Below are 19,021 nucleotides of genomic sequence, written 5' to 3' on the forward strand. Positions count from 1 at the left end.
TGACGTAGCCCCACAAAAAATAGTCTAAAGGCGTTAAATCGCATGATCTTGGTGGCCAACTTACGGGTCCATTTCTTGAGATGAATTGTTGTCCGAAGTTTTCCCTCAAAATGGCCATAGAATCGCGAGCTGTGTGGCATGTAGCGCCATCTTGTTGAAACCACATGTCAACCAAGTTCAGTTCTTCCATTTTTGGCAACAAAAAGTTTGTTAGCATCGAACGATAGCGATCGCCATTCACCGTAACGTTGCGTCCAACAGCATCTTTGAAAAAATACGGTCCAATGATTCCACCAGCGTACAAACCACACCAAACAGTGCATTTTTCGGGATGCATGGGCAGTTCTTGAACGGCTTCTGGTTGCTCTTCACCCCAAATGCGGCAATTTTGCTTATTTACGTAGCCATTCAACCAGAAATGAGAAATGATATGTAGACCATAAATCGGACGTAAAGCGCGAAACACATTTCGAACCGAACACTGATTTTGGTAATAAAATTCAATGATTTGCAAGCGTTGCTCGTTAGTAAGTCTATTCATGATGAAATGTCAAAGCATACTGAGCATCTTTCTCTTTGACACCATGTCTGAAATCCCACGTGATCTGTCAAATACTAATGCATGAAAATCCTAACCTCAAAAAAATCACCCGTTATGTTAAGGTGGGCCAAAAATTAGTTTATATTTTATTTTTCGTAGTTACCATGAAAATCTCATTCAACATGACTAAAAACAAGTCCTGGTAAAATCTGAGCTCTTTATATTAATATTAAGAGGTGCCTTATCGACATTTTCGATTTCCCATATAAATTACATGGAAAAAAAATGATTTTTTTTTTTGTGGTGGTTATTGTGCGGAGATTTTAATGTGCACGCGATGGCGGCCAGTAGGGATGGTAAACTCGATTCCGATACTACTCGAGAATCGAGTTTTCTCGTTAAATAATCGATTTTTAAAAATCGATTTTCAGTAGTCGTAGTGGATTAAGAACCGGTTCTTGACATTCGAAAAATCGATTATTTTACGAGAAAACTCGATTCTCGAGTAGTATCGGAATCGAGTTTACCATCCCTACTGGCCGCCATCGCGTGCACATTAAAATCTCCGCACAATAACCACCACAAAAAAAAATGATTTTTTTTCAATGTAATTTATATGGGAAATCGAAAATGTCGATGAGGCACCTCTTAATATTAATACAAAGAGCTCAGATTTTACCAGGACTTGTTTTTAGTCATGTTGAATGAGATTTTCATGGTAACTACGAAAAATAAAATATAAACTAATTTTTGGCCCACCTTAATGTATGTATATAATTAAAAATAAAAACATACTTTAAAACTAAAAAAGTCGCGTAATTGGCTTTTTATATTTGCAAAGTTTTTTCTATGCCACTAAATCAAAATAAAAACTTGTGACATTTTGCGGAAGTTCACAATAGCATATTCAAAATTCGAACATAAGTTTTCAGTAAAACAAAATTTTTGATAGGAATTTTTCGTTCGCGTGAAAATAAATACACGGGACTGTATTATTTACACCTAAGTTTACAATAAGGCTAAATATTGCTGACTGCTTTTCGTTTCCAAAGTATAAATCGTCTGAGGTAGATATTATTATGGGGATGCTATCAAACCCAATTTGTTAAATTTTATTCATAGAGTGGCCGAATTAGGTATGATTGTATTAGATGTAAGTATGATAAGAATATAGCTGTACGATGAAAACTATGAAAAACGCTTTATAATCGAAGACTTACAAAAGGTAAACCTATGATTTAAATAGCTATGTATGCTATACAATTATGAATTTTTGTCGAATTCTTAACATGTTTGTTATTATTTCTTCATTTTCCTGTCTGTTATTTGAAATTTGGAACGTTCTTTCCAAATCCTTTTGAATTCGGACTTGAATTGTGTTACGCTCAAACTTCACCCATCCATTCATATACATATGTATGTACGGTCTACTAATTTTTTTATTAGTAAAGTAATCTGATAATATACATATGTACATACGTGTTCCTTAGTATTTTCAATAAGTTTTAACGACCATCAAATTAAGCTATTAGCTTATTTTGTATGGAAGACTTGCCAACATAATTATGTTGGCTTGTCATAAGCTATGTTATTGAACTAGAGACTAGAACAAAATGATAATCATAAAATTTAAACCGCTCAAACATAAAATTACGTTAAAATAAATTTTTACGATATTCTTTATTAAGAGAAAGCGATATAAGTGGTCTATATAATTATGAATAATAAATGAGGTAAATCAAATGTGTAGGAAGGGCAATTAATGTCGTGACGTACATATGCACCGGAAATGTTCGTTTAGTGCAAAATTTGGTCTACAGTAAGACAGTTTAGTCCTCGAAATGCGAGCCGGTGTAGTTATTAAATTTAACATCAGACAAAATAAAAAAAATGCAAACTGTTCCATTCAAGATTTTCACTAAGAATGTTATGCCAAGCATTTCCCTACGACTAGTAGGTGCAGATAGATTTAAACAACGAGTGTATGGAGGAAGACTTAACCTAGCATCCGATCGGCTATTCCCTAAGGCGAAAAGTATAAATTCTTTTTGAATGAACTCTAACTGTCAGAATGGATTTAATAACTAGAGTTTATTGTTTCTTTCATATGCAGATTTTAATAAATATTAACTGGTATTTGAATGATAAAAAGCGGACATTATTCGAAAAGTCTCTTATTGATTTACAATGATTTTTTTTCTCTTTGGCATTGTTCTTTGAATTTTTGCACTCTTATGTGCTGCCGTGTTGATTATTGATTGTATTTGCTCAACGTTGTCTCAAATTGTTCTTGTCCTATTAGTTATAGATCCTACTAACTACTTCTTCCGCTCAAATATATGTATGTATGTATGTTCACTGGCATGCCACAATAATTTATTATACCATAAGTTAACGCTCCTCTGTGAAATAAATGTTTACTTTTAACTCATAGGAATTATTGTTTAAATAACTGAAAATGTTTATATTTTCTCAATAGCTAAAATGCTAACCGTAAAAATCATACCACACAAACAGACGATGCCATACATAACGGGAAATATGTTACCGCGCCAAGAACCAATTAAATACAAATACAAAGATTACTTTTACTATAAAAACGATTTTTTATTTAAATTCGTCCGATGTACGATACAATAACTAGAATTGAAACGAGATCTACATCAAATATCTATCTTCCGCTTTTTGCTCTTTATTCAATGCTTTATAAAAGGTGTTACAGTGATCGGATTTAGTTCAAATATGTGCCGTTTCGTTCGATAATCAATTTTCACCTAGACGACAACTTCATGATAACTCCTCGTAGAAGCCCCCTCTTTATTTGCGAAGAACTCGGACAGCCATTTTTCACAAGCCTCTTTTGAGTTCAACTTTACACCTGCAAGGCCGTTCGCAGTGGACAAGAACAGGTGGTAATCGTTTGGCGCTATGGCCGAGCTATATGGTGGATGCGATAAAACCTCCCATCCGAGCTTCCGTAGCTTTTGACGAGTCATCAACGAAGTGCGTTGTCTGGCGATGTCCTGGTGGAACACTACACCCTTCCTGTTGTTCAATTCTGGACGCTTCTGGTCGATCGCCTGCTTCAAGCGGTCCAGTTGTTCGCAGTAGATGGTAGAATTATGCGTCAGGCCATATGGGAGCAGCTCATAGTGGATGATTCCCTTCCAATCCCACCAAACATACAGCAAAACCTTCCTGGTCGTCAATCCCGGCTTGGCCACTGTTTGGGACGATTCACCGGCCTTCGACCACGACCATGTTTGCTTGATATTATCGTATGTGATCTATTTTTCGTCACCAGTCACCATCCGCTTCAAAAATGGGTCGAGTTCGTTCCGTTTCAACAGCATATCGCAGGCGTTGAATCGGTCCAGAAGGTTTTCTTGCGCCAAATCATGCGGCACCTAAACATCAAACTTTTTTGTGTTTCCAACATTCTGCGGATGGTTTAAAATTTTTTGTTGACCTACTACCATCCGGTCTAACTCGATATTTTCCATGATTTGATCGGTATTCGTCGTCACAGGTCTTCCGCCGGCTGGCTTATCCATGGTGTCGTTTTTACCCGCTTTGAATCGTCGAAACCATTCCTCCGCAGTTCGAAGGGATAGAGTACCAGCCCCCAAAACACCATTAATCTCACCGAACGTTTCTCTAGCGGATTTGCCTTTAGCGAAGGAAAACTTTAAAATAGCGCAAATTTCGGCGTTAGTGAACTCCATGTTTACACGTCTATAACTGTTTATGTCAACACCTTTCAAAGATGTATAGTATTGCCAGATACGAGCTCTGTAGCGCTTTATACATAGCCGCGAAATTCAAAAGACAAAAAGGCGGAAGGGAGTATTTGACAACCAATATTTCTCTGATGCGGCAATGTGATGTGATATGATTTGTACCGTTAGCATTTTCGGTTATTGAGAAAATTAGTATATAAAGTTATTTAAATAATAATACCTATGATTACAGTAAACATTTATTTTGCAGTGGAGCATAGACTTATATCGGTATTCTGCGTGAGACGATTGTCTAATGTCTCTAATAGTGACTATAGTAATTTAGTGATTCTGCTAGTCAGGAGTCTCATTTTGGTATTCTGGCAAATAGAGTATACTACTTTACAGTATACTACTATACTGTAACTGCCAGAATACCAAAATGAGACTTCTGACTAACAGAATCACTAAATTACTATAGTCACTATTAGAGACATGAGACAATCGTCTCACGCAGAATACCGACATTATGGAGACTAGTGTAAGCGCATTTTGAAATATGCTTATCTTGTGCAGCAATTTTTCTTTACCAATATGAACGTCAGCGGCACCAATAACACATCGCTGTTATATAATAATTAGAACAAAGTAGAATATCTAGTGCGAGTAAGCTAACTGAAACAAAGCAGAAAGTCTCCGATTGTACGCCGGCAGTTTTTCCTTTATCTCCTTTTTATACAATATTATTATAAAAATTTTTCCGATCGCGTAAAAATTTACAAAATTTTCATATGTAAATAAGTATGTGGTATTAACTAGATAACATTACAATACCACAAAGCCATAAATGAAGGTAAGTACCGTTTCACTTTTCTATGTATTTCCAAGTCAAGTTTTGTTTTAATTTGCCCGTAGTTTTTTTGTGAAATTAAGTAAAAATAAAAGTAAAAATAATAATTAATATATTACCATAAAGTTTTGAAAAGTGTTATGCTCCTAATTCTTTCGTTCTAACTATACTTCAGCTAAAAAGTTTTACACATTTAGTTTATAGGTTTGTTGCCTGTATGCTTATGTTATGTCTCTGTACTTAACAGTGACATTCTATGGGTATATATATATACATATATATATATATGTATGTATGTATACATGAAATATATTTTATTTTATTGTAGCAATGAAATACTAATTTTGAATTGTAAAGCAAAAAAAATGTATTCAAAGTTTTGACTATTGCTTTTTACACATTTTGCCAATAGAAATATTCGTATTTTGAAGCAAATCAGTCAAACATCCAATTTTCGACTTCTGCGTAGAAATTGAAGTGCTGCTCAGCCAATGCATGTCCCATCGATAATCATTTGTTGCCTGTAGCGATTAGTATCAACAGTTTTACCAGGTTTTAGAAGGTCATGATATACCGCACTCTTCTGATCCCACCAAACATAAAGCAATTTTTTCCGTTTAGGATTCTTAAAATAAATCCATTTTTCATCGGCAGTGACAATTTGATGCAAAACTGTTTTTCTGGTCTTCACAACAAAATCATTATTTTTGAATTGTCTTTGCATGTCGCTTCTGATAGACCATGTAGGGTGATCAAACATTCAATGCGACTCTGCAGCACTTTTGTTCAGATGGAAACAAAAAATTAATGCTTTATAAAATATGATGTTGTTTGTTCAATGACTGTAAGGTTATTGAATATGTTTGACAAATGTCATATCATGTTAACATATATAAATATATAATATATACACTACTGGTCAATAGGTTAGACGCACGTTTACTTGAATTAAAATTGTTTAAATATTTATTATTTTAATGATGATAGAAAAAAAGTTGATATGCATAAACATGGATAAATTAATGATAATTTAAATATAATATTCAAATGATTATTCAAACTTAACAAAATTGTGTGGGTTTCAAACATTTTCTTAAAGCTACTCAAAAAAAGGTGCCTTTTTCTTGGTCATTAGAATAGACGCACATAAGCTTTTAAATTTTTATAAGAAAATATTTTTTTTTAACTTAAATTTTTAGTTTGTATTACTATTTGATTTATTAGAAATAAAAACAAATCATTTCTGTAATGAGTACTTCCTCCTTTGTTAGTAATAACTTCATATGCATATTCGCTCCTTCATGGAATGGTACAGAGAATCGATGAAGCTTATCTTCTTCCTTATCTTCATATTGCTTTCCTCCTTCGTATACCTTCCGTGTTAGCCAGCCCCAAACAAATATGGTGGCCAGGTTATGACATTAATGTTTGGACACGAAATAAACGACTTTACAACTTGGGCGTTATGAATGGACGCATTGTCTTGTTGAAAAATTCAAGGAATTGGTCCAAAGAGATATCTTAATTGTGGAAATACGGACTCGAACAATGTATTGAAGCGAGCGCCGTTCATCTTCTGATCGATAAAAACCAAGTCAATTGTTTCATGAAACGTGATGGCACCCTACACCATGACTTAACCTTCTCGGCTGTGGCGGCTTAAATATAACTCATCTTTCCGCAAATTGTGATAATAGTATTGAAAGCCATCAGGGCCATTAAAATTTTTCTTGATTTTTAAACGCTTTAGGTGTTATGCATTTCTGATTGTACGCTGAACTGTTGAAAGACTTGCTTTCACTCCGGCTAATTCGTTAATCTTAGCTGCAGACTTAGTCGAAGTTGAAGCAATTATAACAATTTTGCGTACTGATTGTTCAGATCGGGCTTTCTTTTTTCCTTTAAAGTTTTTTCCATATACCTCTAAATATCTATCAACGGTTCTGGAGCTGCGTTTTATCTGTTTGGCGATGTTTCGATTGGATAGTCCTTGGGAGTGAAAAAGTCTACTTTTTCACGTTCCACTAAGCTCAGAATAATAGATTTTCCCATTATTACTTTCTTTAAAATTGCTCGAAAACAATTGATTTGTTTATCTTTAGTACTTTCTCAATAGAAACACTGCAACTTGTTTACGCATGACAAAGAAGGGTAAAGTGCGTCTATTTCAATGACCAACCGAAAACGCACGTGTTGCCATAGATATGTATTTCTGGAATCTTCGAATGTACAGTAATTTTTTCGCAAATATTTTTCGGACAAGATTCGAAATTTGATAAGAAAAGCAATTTGGACAATAAGAACAAGCATGATTATGAATATAACAATTTATTAAAAATAAACGTTGGTGCGTCAGTATAAACCTTTTTTAAATTACTGCTAAAACAGCTGGTTGCAATTGAATTGTAAATAGAAATAATAATTTTATAATTTCAAAAACAATATGTGTTATGATAGTATATTTAATTTAATTTATTATATGTAAAATAATAATACAATTATCATTATACAGAATATAAGGAGCTCTAGCTTCAGAGACTTACAGACCGATAATAATAAATACGCAAGAGTTAAGCAAAAAGTAGTTAAAATAATTCACACGTCATATTTTCTTCACTTTCTACGTAATTTCCCTTTTTCCTCAAAACATCAGCTTTGAATTTGGAAGTTTCTTGCTAGTTATACTTTCTCGTGCTTTTTTGATATTTCTTTTAGCGAACGCGAATACAGCGATTTTAAGACACTGCACATTTACTATGTATTGGGGTACTCGCAACGTGTCATAAAGCATCGTAAAATCATAAAATCATAAATTCTTATACTACAGTAGAATCCCGATTATCCGGATCAAATAAAACCAGGGGTATTCCGTATAATCGAAAATCCGAATAATCGATTTCAAAGCAAATCAAACAATATTTAAATTACATATAATAAAGTTTTATTATGCAGTAAGTTTTACAAGTGTAGTTTAGATAATATGTACGATATATAAAAACCGAACTACATATCGTCACCTGAAATGCAAAATAACGTTACAACATTTTCGGAAATTTACAGTGGCATGAATGAAACACGAAATAAAATGGAACATGAGTGAAAAAAAATTTTTATAATGGTTAAAACTGGTTTATATCTGAGTGCAGAACCTGCAAATGTTGAACATATGTAATATTATGTACGTAATTTGAAGTAGTGAAGCGTAATCAAAAAGACACTCAGTTTTGAATTTTTTGATGATACGTTATTTTGCATTTCAGGTGACGATATAACAATAAATAATGTATTAAATAATCCCTATGTAATTTAAAATTTTGTTGGAAATAACTTGTTATTGGTCTTTGACGTAAAGAATCCCATCGTTTCATTGCCGCCAAGCCCCTGATGCGTTTCAGTTGTAACAACTGAATGGGATCCGATTGACAATTAGAGCCGAGACGAATGAGTCCGGATAATCGATGTTCGGATAATCGGGACTCTACTGTAGTTTAAAAAATTTGTTGTTGGATTGCATACTAAAATAAGCTTACGAAAATACATCTCTGAACGCTATGTTTTCGGATCGTTATAACTTTATGAGACTATGTGAAATATGTATATATCGCTCATTTTCTGCAAGTCAATAGTCAAAAAAATCGATTCGCCAGAAAACGCGTTTAAAGTTTTCAACTTACTACAACCTTACACGGTGACTCCAACCTTACACCTTTTCTCAAGCGGAGCATATAAGAGGTATTCATATGAATTTTTCACTCAACATGAAGTATGATATAACGAACAATTCTGCAGCATTAACTCAAAAATCACGTTTTTTGATCTATGCCGGTCTTGCAGCAAATGAGCGATATGTATGTATGTATGTATAAAGTCTATGGTGTTATTTTTGTTTTGACTGCACAGTTTGCTTATACGGAATACTTCTGTATGAATATAGTAGTTATACTGTGATATCTTTTTTCTTTAGTGTTTGTAGCTTTTGTGCATATACTTATGTATGTATCTTATTTTCAACTGGATTGATTGCCTACCGCCACACTATTTTTCGTATTAATTTTTTATTATTTATTTCAAATGGTCAAATGTAAAACTGCTGTTATAACGCAACGCTTTCTGTTATTTTTATTTTTGAGCCTGCCTTGTGTTACGAATTCTAACATTCTTTTGAATATTCGGTTATCCCTTAAATTCTGTTAAAGCCAATATATGTATGTATACAAATGCAGGGGTTTAAATCATGCAAATAAATGAATTAGGATGTAGATATGTATGCTGCATACATACGAATACATATGCGACAATGTTGGTGGCGTACAATAGTTAAATGCCCATTTTTGACTACTGCAACTCCAGTTACATATCTTTCATCGGCCCAATTTGTATTATGTTTTATTTTTTTATTTACAAATATTGATTCCATAACCGAATTTGCATACTGCAAATTACATACCGCATCTGCAAGAAACATACACATACTACATACACAATCTGTTCTTTCTATCTCTTTGCTTGTAGTTATATAGAGATAAGTGTAGTACACACCCGATGTGTGAATTGTGTGAGTTGTTTAATTATTGCTATTATATTTAATATATTTTTGATTTTTATTATTTGTAATCTTATTATAAATATTTTTATTTTTTTTTTTGGAGTATTATCAGCACAAAACGTAAGATTAAAGTTTATTCTTTTCTTACATTAAACTACGTTTTGTGCCCTGTGCCACCGCAAATTCCTTTACGGGAAACGTCTTCTAAACCATCCGATCTTCTATTATATTTTTGCGGAAATTTTAATAGTTGTTGTTTTGAAGTAATTTCGGGAAATGGTGCTGAGTTCACAGTCCTTGGCCGGATAAGAATCCAGGTCCGTTCCGTCAACGGTCCCGACAATCATGTGAACGGAACTTAATCATTATAGCAATTTTTTAGTTGAAAACCTGCAACACGTAAATAAGCGGCATCTCTGAAACCTAGTTGCAACCTCTGTACGAAACCATATGGGTTGTAACTGTCAAATTGAACTAAAAAAATAAAAAAAAAATATTTTTTTTTTTGGAAATTTGTGGAAATTCATGAATATGTAATAACTGATAACATGGTTAGTGGGTTTAAAAATGAGAAATAATAAGAGAAAATAATTAAAAATTGTAAAGATAGATGTAGATGTAGGTTGAGAATTTTTAATTCTCTATACTGAAAATCGGAATTAAAAATTGGTACATTAATTTTATTCCATAAATCAGAATAAAAAGCGTTAACAAAAATTGTAATTTAAATAATAATAATTAATTTTCATATCGACATATGTATGTATTTAAAGAAAAGCCATAAAAAGAAAAGTTTTATATATTTCGAATTAAAATAACATTAATTAATTGTAAATAAGGCAAAAATCGCTAAAGCATGACAATATACATATAATAAAAATAAATTTTCCCTTTAAAAAATAACCAAAATGATAGAATAAAAGGCACACACGCGCGAAATAACTGATTAATTTAATTTTTTAAGGTTTTTAATAATAAGCTGTGGTTAAAATTATCTTTTATTTTTCTGCCCAGTATTTCAAATTAAAATTTTGATTTTTTTATTAAAGCATAATTAGGGTGTATTAAGTTCGCCATGAAGTTTGTAACATTCAGAAAGAAACGTCGAAGACCCCATATAACGGGTGATCCATTTCGAGGTTCCACAGGTACTGCGCTTATCTGGCGGCGTGGACCACCGGTGGTTCAGAGGCAAATTCATTTATCTGGCGGCGTGGACCTTGGAAATAAAATAGATTGGGGAATTATAAATTTATATTTGTTGTAGGTGTTTTCAACATAAAGAAAATTTATTATTTATAGTTATTTCTAAAACAAAGCAATTAGAAAAATGCCGTTATACGAACACCATGACAATCTTATGCACACAATGTATATAAACCAATGCGCCGGGTAGAACGTGTTAATGATAGAAACACAAAAACGTCGATTTTAATGAAGAATGTTTATTATCATTACAAAGAAGATTCTTTGACATTTATTTTTTGAAAGTAATCTCCAAATACTGGCCATGCGTTCATTTCAATTTTCGATGAGTCGTTTGAGCATTTCGACTGGTAACTGACATATGACTCGCGTGATGTTCTGTTCCAAGGCTTCTATCTAAGCTGGATTGTCCGCGTACACTTTAGATATCACTACAGAAAAAGTCTGAAGGTGTGATATTACACGATCTTGGTGGCCAATCGTCCGGGCCAAAATGTGTACTTCTCTGTTCATCCAAGTGTTATCTCCATAAATTTATTGATTGATGCGATGTGTGAGAAGTGGCGCCGTTAAACCTAAACGTCGCCGAGATCACGAGATTCAATTTCAGGAATCAAATTGTCGGTTATCATGGCGCGTAACGGTCGCCATTGACGGTTACGTTCTCACCGGCATAATGTTTGAAGAAATATGAACCGATTCTACCGGCCCACAAACCACACTAAACCGTTGTTTTTTTCTGGATAAAATGGCAGTCCTTGAATCTCTTCAGGTTGCTTTTCGTCCATATGCGGCAATTTTGTTCCTTCACATATCCATTGAGCCAGAAATGGGCCTCATTTGTGAACACAATTTGTCTCGCAAACGTTGGATCTTCTTGGAACTCTTTAAGAGCCCATAGAGCGAAGCATTGGAAGATCAGGTGGCATTTAAGGGACTATACCAGTGTGACAATTTCAAAAAAAAAAATCTTTTTATTTGCTTTTTCGATAGCTTATATTTCCACAAATATCCTGTGAAATCGGGAAGGTCGTCTCTTGAATAGTTTTTGGATGGCAGCGTTCTAAACAGCGACCGCTCGGAGGTGCAAACTTATGTACATATATAAGTGAAACTTTAAACGCGTTTTTCTCGAAACGACATATTTCAAAATTGCTGACATCATAACTCAACGAGAAATTGACCGATCGACTTCAAATCAAAACTGAGTATTTTTGAATATATTTACGAGGTGTGTTCAAAAAGTATCGCGAATCGTAACTGACAGTTTTCTTCGATTGCAGGGGCGCGGTGCGTCATGAGTTCTTGCCACAGGGAAGAACGGTCAATAAGGAATATTACCTGCAGGTTATGCGCAATTTGCGCGAAGAAATCCGCCAGAAACACCCGGATTTGTGGAAGAACAAATATTGGCTTTTGCACCACGATAACGCCCCTGCTCACACACATCGTTGCTTGTGCGCGACTTTTTGACCAAAAACAACACACTAATGATGCCGCAGCCACCGTATTTCCCAGATCTGACCCCCTGTGACTTTTTCTTGTTCCCTAAACTGAAGAGGCCGTTAAAAGAACGACGTTACGCTTCTCTTGACGAGATAAAGACGGCATCGAAGGAGGAGCTGAAGAAGATAAAAAAAATGATTTTTTGAAGTGCTTCGAAGATTGTAAAAACCGTTGGCACAAGTGTATAATATCTTATGGGGATTACTTTGAAAGGGACAAAATAGATATTCATGAATAAATAAATAATTTTTGAAAAAACACAAAATTCGTGATACTTTTTGAACACACCTCGTACTATACAATAGCCTACGATATTTTTGATTGGTTGAAAATTATCAAGTTGGCATTAAAAAACGACCATTTTTTTTACCTAAAAAACGATTTTTTTTTTTCAAAAATTTGTTAATTTTCGAAATTTTTCAAAGATTGTAGGTCTATGTATAGGAAATATCTTTAAGTTTAATAAACTTTTCAAATTTTTTTGTTTCAGCTACTCATTCGGCCGGAATCATGCCAGCAGTTGGGGCACTTTTTTTTTGCCCCTCCGAAGAAAGCCCATAACTCCGTTATTTTTCACCATTTTTGTAAAAAAAAAAATCTTATAGTATAGCTGAAAATATACTTTATTACGTTCAAAGAAGTTCAAAATATTCAATCGCTCACTTTCTCTTAAAAAAAATCACGAAAATCGCCTAATTTGGTATAGCCCCTTAAGATATCAAAGTAAATGCGCCAAGTCGTTCAGCCCGAGTTGCTGTGAACGGCGCCGAATCGACTCTCCACAGTCTTCGTTAACACTCTCAGGTACGGCTTTTATATTTTCTTAACTGCGTGCTGGACGTGGTCTATAATAATGAATTCTGGGTCTCAAGATGGGTGACGGTGTTGCGAATAAATATATATACTATATGTACTAATTCGGGAACAACGGAAAAATATAGAAGTTACCTGCCATTTAATTGAAATTTGAAAAGTTGAAGCGCATTCGAACTTAGTTTTGAATAACTTTTTAGACTTTGTCGTATAATTATGAAAAGTTGTTAATTTATTTATTAAATTATTTCTACATACATATGTTTACTTTCATTTCATTTTAGTTGTAATTTATTGACTAGAAATTTATACTCCTATACTCTAATTGATTGCATAATTTTTTTAAATAACTTTTAATTTACTAATTATTTTGCCGAAATTGCTTTTCTAAAAAATCAAATCAAATGTACATAAACATACGTATAAAACGATATGGTTATAAAAACGATTGTACATCCATAAATTATGAATTTAATTTTATTACGCATTGATATGTGTATGTGTATGAAAGCGATATGTTTTATAAGTGCATATGTATGTATGTATGTAAAAATATGCATAAATTATATAGGACTTTAAATTTACGCAATTATACATATATACATGTACATATAGCTACATACATACATATGTACGTACATTCATAATGTATACTTAACATATATGTAGTTCATAAATATATAATTATGTTTTATCAAGTTTAATTTTTAATGCTGTTTTGAAATACTTACGTTTTGATGGTTTTGCTTTTGCATATTTTACTTTGCTTACCAATGTATACCAAATGATTAATTAATTTGTTATGTGTATTCTCTTTTTCGTTTTATTTTTCGTTTCCGTATTTGTTCTTTTCTTCTTTTTTTCGGTGTGTGTTCGTTCGTTCGTTCGTTCGCTTGTTTCTTTGTTGTCTAATTTTATTTGTTTCAGTTGCGCGTTATTCGTGCATTCCGTTCAACATTGGAAGACTTGAACGAACGCCGTTCGATGCACAGTCTACATAGCTTGCGCAGTCCTCGAAGCACTATACCTGGATACCCGCTTTACAATTCTAACCTGCTTAATCCTAATTACGCTCCACAGCAACACAAAAACAGCGCACAACAGCAGCCGGCACTAGCAAAAATTAACAATCAGCCTGACACCGGTATCGATGGACCGACGACGGCAGCCGTCTTAATATCTGATATAACCTACATCGACGAAGAGCCGCAACAGCAGCAGCGTTTAAATTTTTTAGGTCATGGGACGCTTGGTGGCGCAAGCAACGGTCGCTCGGCACAACGCTCGTCCAACGGCTTTTCCGACATGGCTCACCAAATACACCAACACCAAAAGCAGCTGCAAACAGAGACACGAATTTAAAATAACAGACTAATATTAAACAAAACACAACAATAATAAAAATAAATGAATTAACGCAAAAAAAACACAGGCAGACATACAAACATACATAACAGTAGCAAGTACTCACCACATCAACACAAATAAATGCACGAGAACGACACATACGGAAATAATGACATTCCATATATGCATATGTAGATACGAATATCATGTAAAGCTCAGCAAACGGACTTCGTACAGGCATAACTTTAATCGGGTTATTTTAACACCCAATCAGACGTACATACATATGTACTTATCACTACATACATACATATATACTTATTTTTGTACATATGTATGTTGTATACGGCACTTTGGTCGCACTTTGTGATTGACAGTCAGGTTTTCAATCGGTGTATATCATGTATTTTGGACAAATCAATGATAGCACATAGATATAAAGATATGTAGAGCAAACTGATGAAAAATTTTATATTTACCATTTGGATGCCCTTTTCGTATATGCTTTTGACTTTTATCAACAATAAAGCTTTCCTTCCTTCGCTTAATTTTATTTATAAGTTCCACATATGTAGTTGAAAAAAGTCTATAGATATGTACACATTACCATTTTTCTTCATTTAGTACTCAATGCTTGACGTCTCTTCTAGGATTTTTTTTGCTTATTCTTTTGTATACCAGCTGTATTATTTTTGATATTTGCTGACACCAAACAAATAGACAATGCTTTCATATTGTATTTTAGGAACAATTACCCATAAATTAATTTACTTAAAATATGCCCTTTATGCTTGCAGTATTACGTTTACACTCCTACAGTGAAATGTTTCCAAAAATAAACAGAATCAGTCATAAATAACCAATAGTTGTTCAAGAGTTAAATATAAAAATACATAAATATCAAAATTATTGTTTGTTTGTTTACTTTTTAAGTAACCGCATTTTTTTAATTGAAGCAAATAAAAAAGCTCAAGCTTTCTAATATGTAGTTTTGCTCTAAAAACATGTAATTTGTAATTTATAACGACTATGTCTATGTTATAGCCTAAAACATATATATATTACTATTAAATATTATAACTAATAGGTATATATGTATCAACAAACATATGTATATGGCGATCATATATACTTAGCATATAGAGAGAAATAATATTTCTAACACAGGTATAGAAAAAATATCTCTAGTCAGAATTTTTAGCTCAGTTTTAAAACATGTGGGGGAGCATTCAAAGTTTCGTATAACTTGAACCATTTGGGTAAAAAGTTCGCGGTTTTTTGTACATTATAAATTTTTCTAAGAAATCTATTTAATGTTTTGAAAAGTGAAACATTTAAAATATTAAATTTTAGTGTTTTTGATTGAAAGCGGTCATAAGGGTTTCAGAGGATATTTGGATAATTTTATTTTTGACAGACTTTGAACGAAGGAACTAATTTTTGGTCAAATTTTCATCATGTAATAACAAGATAATGTTATTTCAATGTGCAAAATTTAAATAAAATTGCCTCAGAAATCGTATCCACCGGCTTATAAAAATAGAGTTTTGAGATAAACGCCTTATAGTGCGAAGCGGAGCCCAAGAATTTTTAACAATCTTTTTGTTGTTGTTTTTGGTAATCTAATTTTGTTTTCATCAACTCTGTTAACGTTTTTTTTCGTATCAAAACCCTTTTTTTTACTTTTCACAGTTTTTAATTATATACATTTTCGAATGGAAATATACGGGTTAGAGCGCTTTATTGGAGCCGGTGTCAAAATTGGAAGAAGGGCGTGGCACCGCCTACATTTAGGAGAAATAACATGTTTCGGGACTTGCTTGACCCATTGTTCTGCCATTTCTTTGTTACATTGCGAAGACGGATTAAATCCGACTACAACCACGCGTACTGCCCATATAACACAATTTTAAATTCCATTTGATTCCTTCACTATCCAGTATACAAGTAGAGAAGCAAATAATGTATCGGGATAAACTTTGCACGAATAGTACCTTTTAAGTATGCAACCCTATGATCAATACTGTTCAAGCCCTAGGTACCGAATATGTGGATCCCAGTACCTATGTTGACTTTTGACGAAAATATTGAGAGAGAATCCTTTTCTGATGATAATAGGTCTGTCTGTAAAAAAACGGTTCAATACTTTTCTTAGCTCCATATACCTAATATAAAGATTTTCGAACTTCCGGATGACTTTATACGGCATATTTTGACCAATATGTAAGTTCTCTCAATAGAAATGAGAAAATATTTAATCATAAAAGTGTATCTTTGTACCTAAAATGCATACAATTGACGATCCACCTCCAATATAACTAATATGGAGGTCGCCCCGGGCGCAACGCCTTGGGGCGGCAAAACGCTGTTTTTTAATATTTAGAAAAATACTTCAACAAATTATTTTACAAAATTTATTATAAAAGATAAAGAGTTGTTCTACTCGAATACTCTTCAGTCTTTGAATTTGTCTTATATCTTTCTTAAAAATAGTGATAGAACTTAAAGATGCACTTTCCTAGCTTTAATCGCTGCAAAATCACATAACATATCATTGTAATTTAAAATCGAATTGTTTCAAATTCTATTGAGAGAATCGCAAGATTGGACTCTGACTCATGGTCGATCTCAAGTAAGATTTGATCAATTTAAGTTTGCTAAAAGATCTTTCACAAGTTGCAACTGATACAGGTATAGTGGGTATTTGCGGGGCTTCTAGTTCCAAAATTTAATATACTTAATATTGAAGATATTTTGTAAAAATTCACTTATGTTCGAACCACCTCATGAAACTTGTATGTAGGTAGGTAGATAAAGGGGGGTGGCAGAACATCCTTGGCCCCGGGCGCCCGAAGTTGTAGCTACGTCATTACGCTATGCCAAAGTCAATACAAACCTGTATTGACACCGTTCAGGTTGGTCAACATGTGTGATATTATAATAACCGAAGAATGGCAATAAATTCTGGTTGACGTTTTCCTTTTCGATCGAGTTAACATCACATATCACACATTTTTCATTTGAAGATTTTTTAAATATAATTTTAGCTGACGCGAAAATAAAGCAATAAAACCAAGTCTTCAGTATAAGTCAATAAGATTTGATTAAAATTTATTTAGTATTTCATCGAATAATGGATGTTTAATTCTTTCGCAATATTGATTACAATATTTCGGAAAATGTTTGCCACCCCGTGAAGGAATTTCCCGGGCTTTTAGCGGTTTCATTCAAAAGCGCGGAATTTCGTTCGTGTAAATTACGAGGGTCCGTATTTCAGGAAATTATTTAAAAATCGCAGGGGCTTATTTAGTTGTGAAAGGCATTAGATTTATTTATTTCGTGAAAAATTATACTAGGAGAGCGTTACGTCAATTTAAAGCTGTCTTCAAGTTTAGCGTTTATACACAGGAATTACAAAGTATATTTAAGCAGAGATCTATTTTACTAATGTACTTAATGAGTTTAAAAATATATTACACAACTTGTATATTAAATTATATTTTGAATAATAACAGCGTATTTACCTTTTATAATAAAATTTCTTTAACTATTACTTTCGCAATAAGCTTTTTTCGACAGCCAAGAGTTTAATTATAAACAACAGTTTAATTTTCACTAAAAGGTGAAACATCATTCAAATATATAGAAAAGGGATTATAAGTACATTTTTTGTCAAAGTCCACTATTGTTTCATATGTAATATCAAAAAGCATCAACTTTCTTGGTGGTGCGTGACTTCTTCATTTACTATGCTTCAGCGAATGGGTTAGTGCTTTTCAAAACAAGCTGCAATGACAGAAATATTTTATAAATATTATTCTTTGATCGTATGCATTGCAAATTACGTTTTCGAAATCAGCCTTGCTCATATCGCTCATTGCCGGTCTTGCATAAATCAAAAAACGTGATTTTTGAGTTAATGCTGCAGAATTGTTCGTTATATCATACTTCATGTGGAGTGAAAAATTCATATGAATACCTCTTATATGCTCCGCTTGAGAAGAGGTGTAAGTTTGGAGTCACCGTGTAAGGTTATAGTCAGTTGAAAACTTTAAACGCGTTTTCTGAAGAATCGATTTTTTTGACTTATGCCGGTCTTGCAGCAAATGAGCGATATGTCATTGCTAATGTTTAGAACAATCAGACTTCACACTTAGATATTTTTAGCACATACACATATGTATGCCAATGATTTTAGCAAGAAACTAATTTTATTTTATTATTATTTTTTTATTTTCTTTATGAATTGGCCGTTATCGATTTTACACTGAAAACGACTTCTTAAGATACGAAAACACGCTTGACCTTTGTATCGCCTTTTCAAAAGGAAATATTTCATCAGATTTTATTTTAGAATCGTCACCGATTTTTGAAATACACAAATCAGTATCGAAATCGTTCCCTTCTATATTCGCCATTTTAAAGATTATGTACAAAATCTGCGCAATACAAGAGGTTTTTTTTTTCTACGTTTTAAAGTGGCGAAGCCAAAT

The 19,021-nt window shown here is 33.2% G+C and overlaps 2 protein-coding genes across 22 annotated transcripts in view; one reads left to right on the forward strand and one right to left on the reverse strand.

Moving 5' to 3' along the window:
• LOC105226621 (plasma membrane calcium-transporting ATPase 3) overlaps positions 1-19,021 on the forward strand; it is a 529,385-nt gene that overhangs the window by 190,367 nt on the left and 319,997 nt on the right. Inside the window, exons 17-18 of one of the 21 annotated variants that reach the window (XR_007423221.1) lie at positions 12,859-13,172; positions 14,109-14,217. The exons of 19 other annotated variants lie outside the window; for them this stretch is intronic. Coding sequence is in view for 1 of the 2 variants with exons in the window: in XM_049460163.1 (XP_049316120.1) it covers positions 14,109-14,543 (435 nt within the window). In the remaining variant the exon portion in view is untranslated. Of the gene's footprint in view, positions 1-12,858; positions 13,173-14,108; positions 18,082-19,021 lie in introns of those variants that run through there. One more of the 21 variants, XM_049460163.1, reaches the window with a different exon arrangement.
• Positions 1-19,021, reverse strand: part of LOC125779365 (uncharacterized) — a 168,122-nt gene that overhangs the window by 38,175 nt on the left and 110,926 nt on the right. The gene's annotated exons all lie outside the window — the stretch shown is intronic.

Source organism: Bactrocera dorsalis, chromosome 6, assembly GCF_023373825.1.
Source record: "Bactrocera dorsalis isolate Fly_Bdor chromosome 6, ASM2337382v1, whole genome shotgun sequence".
In the NCBI taxonomy this organism is placed as follows: Eukaryota; Metazoa; Arthropoda; class Insecta; order Diptera; family Tephritidae; genus Bactrocera; species Bactrocera dorsalis.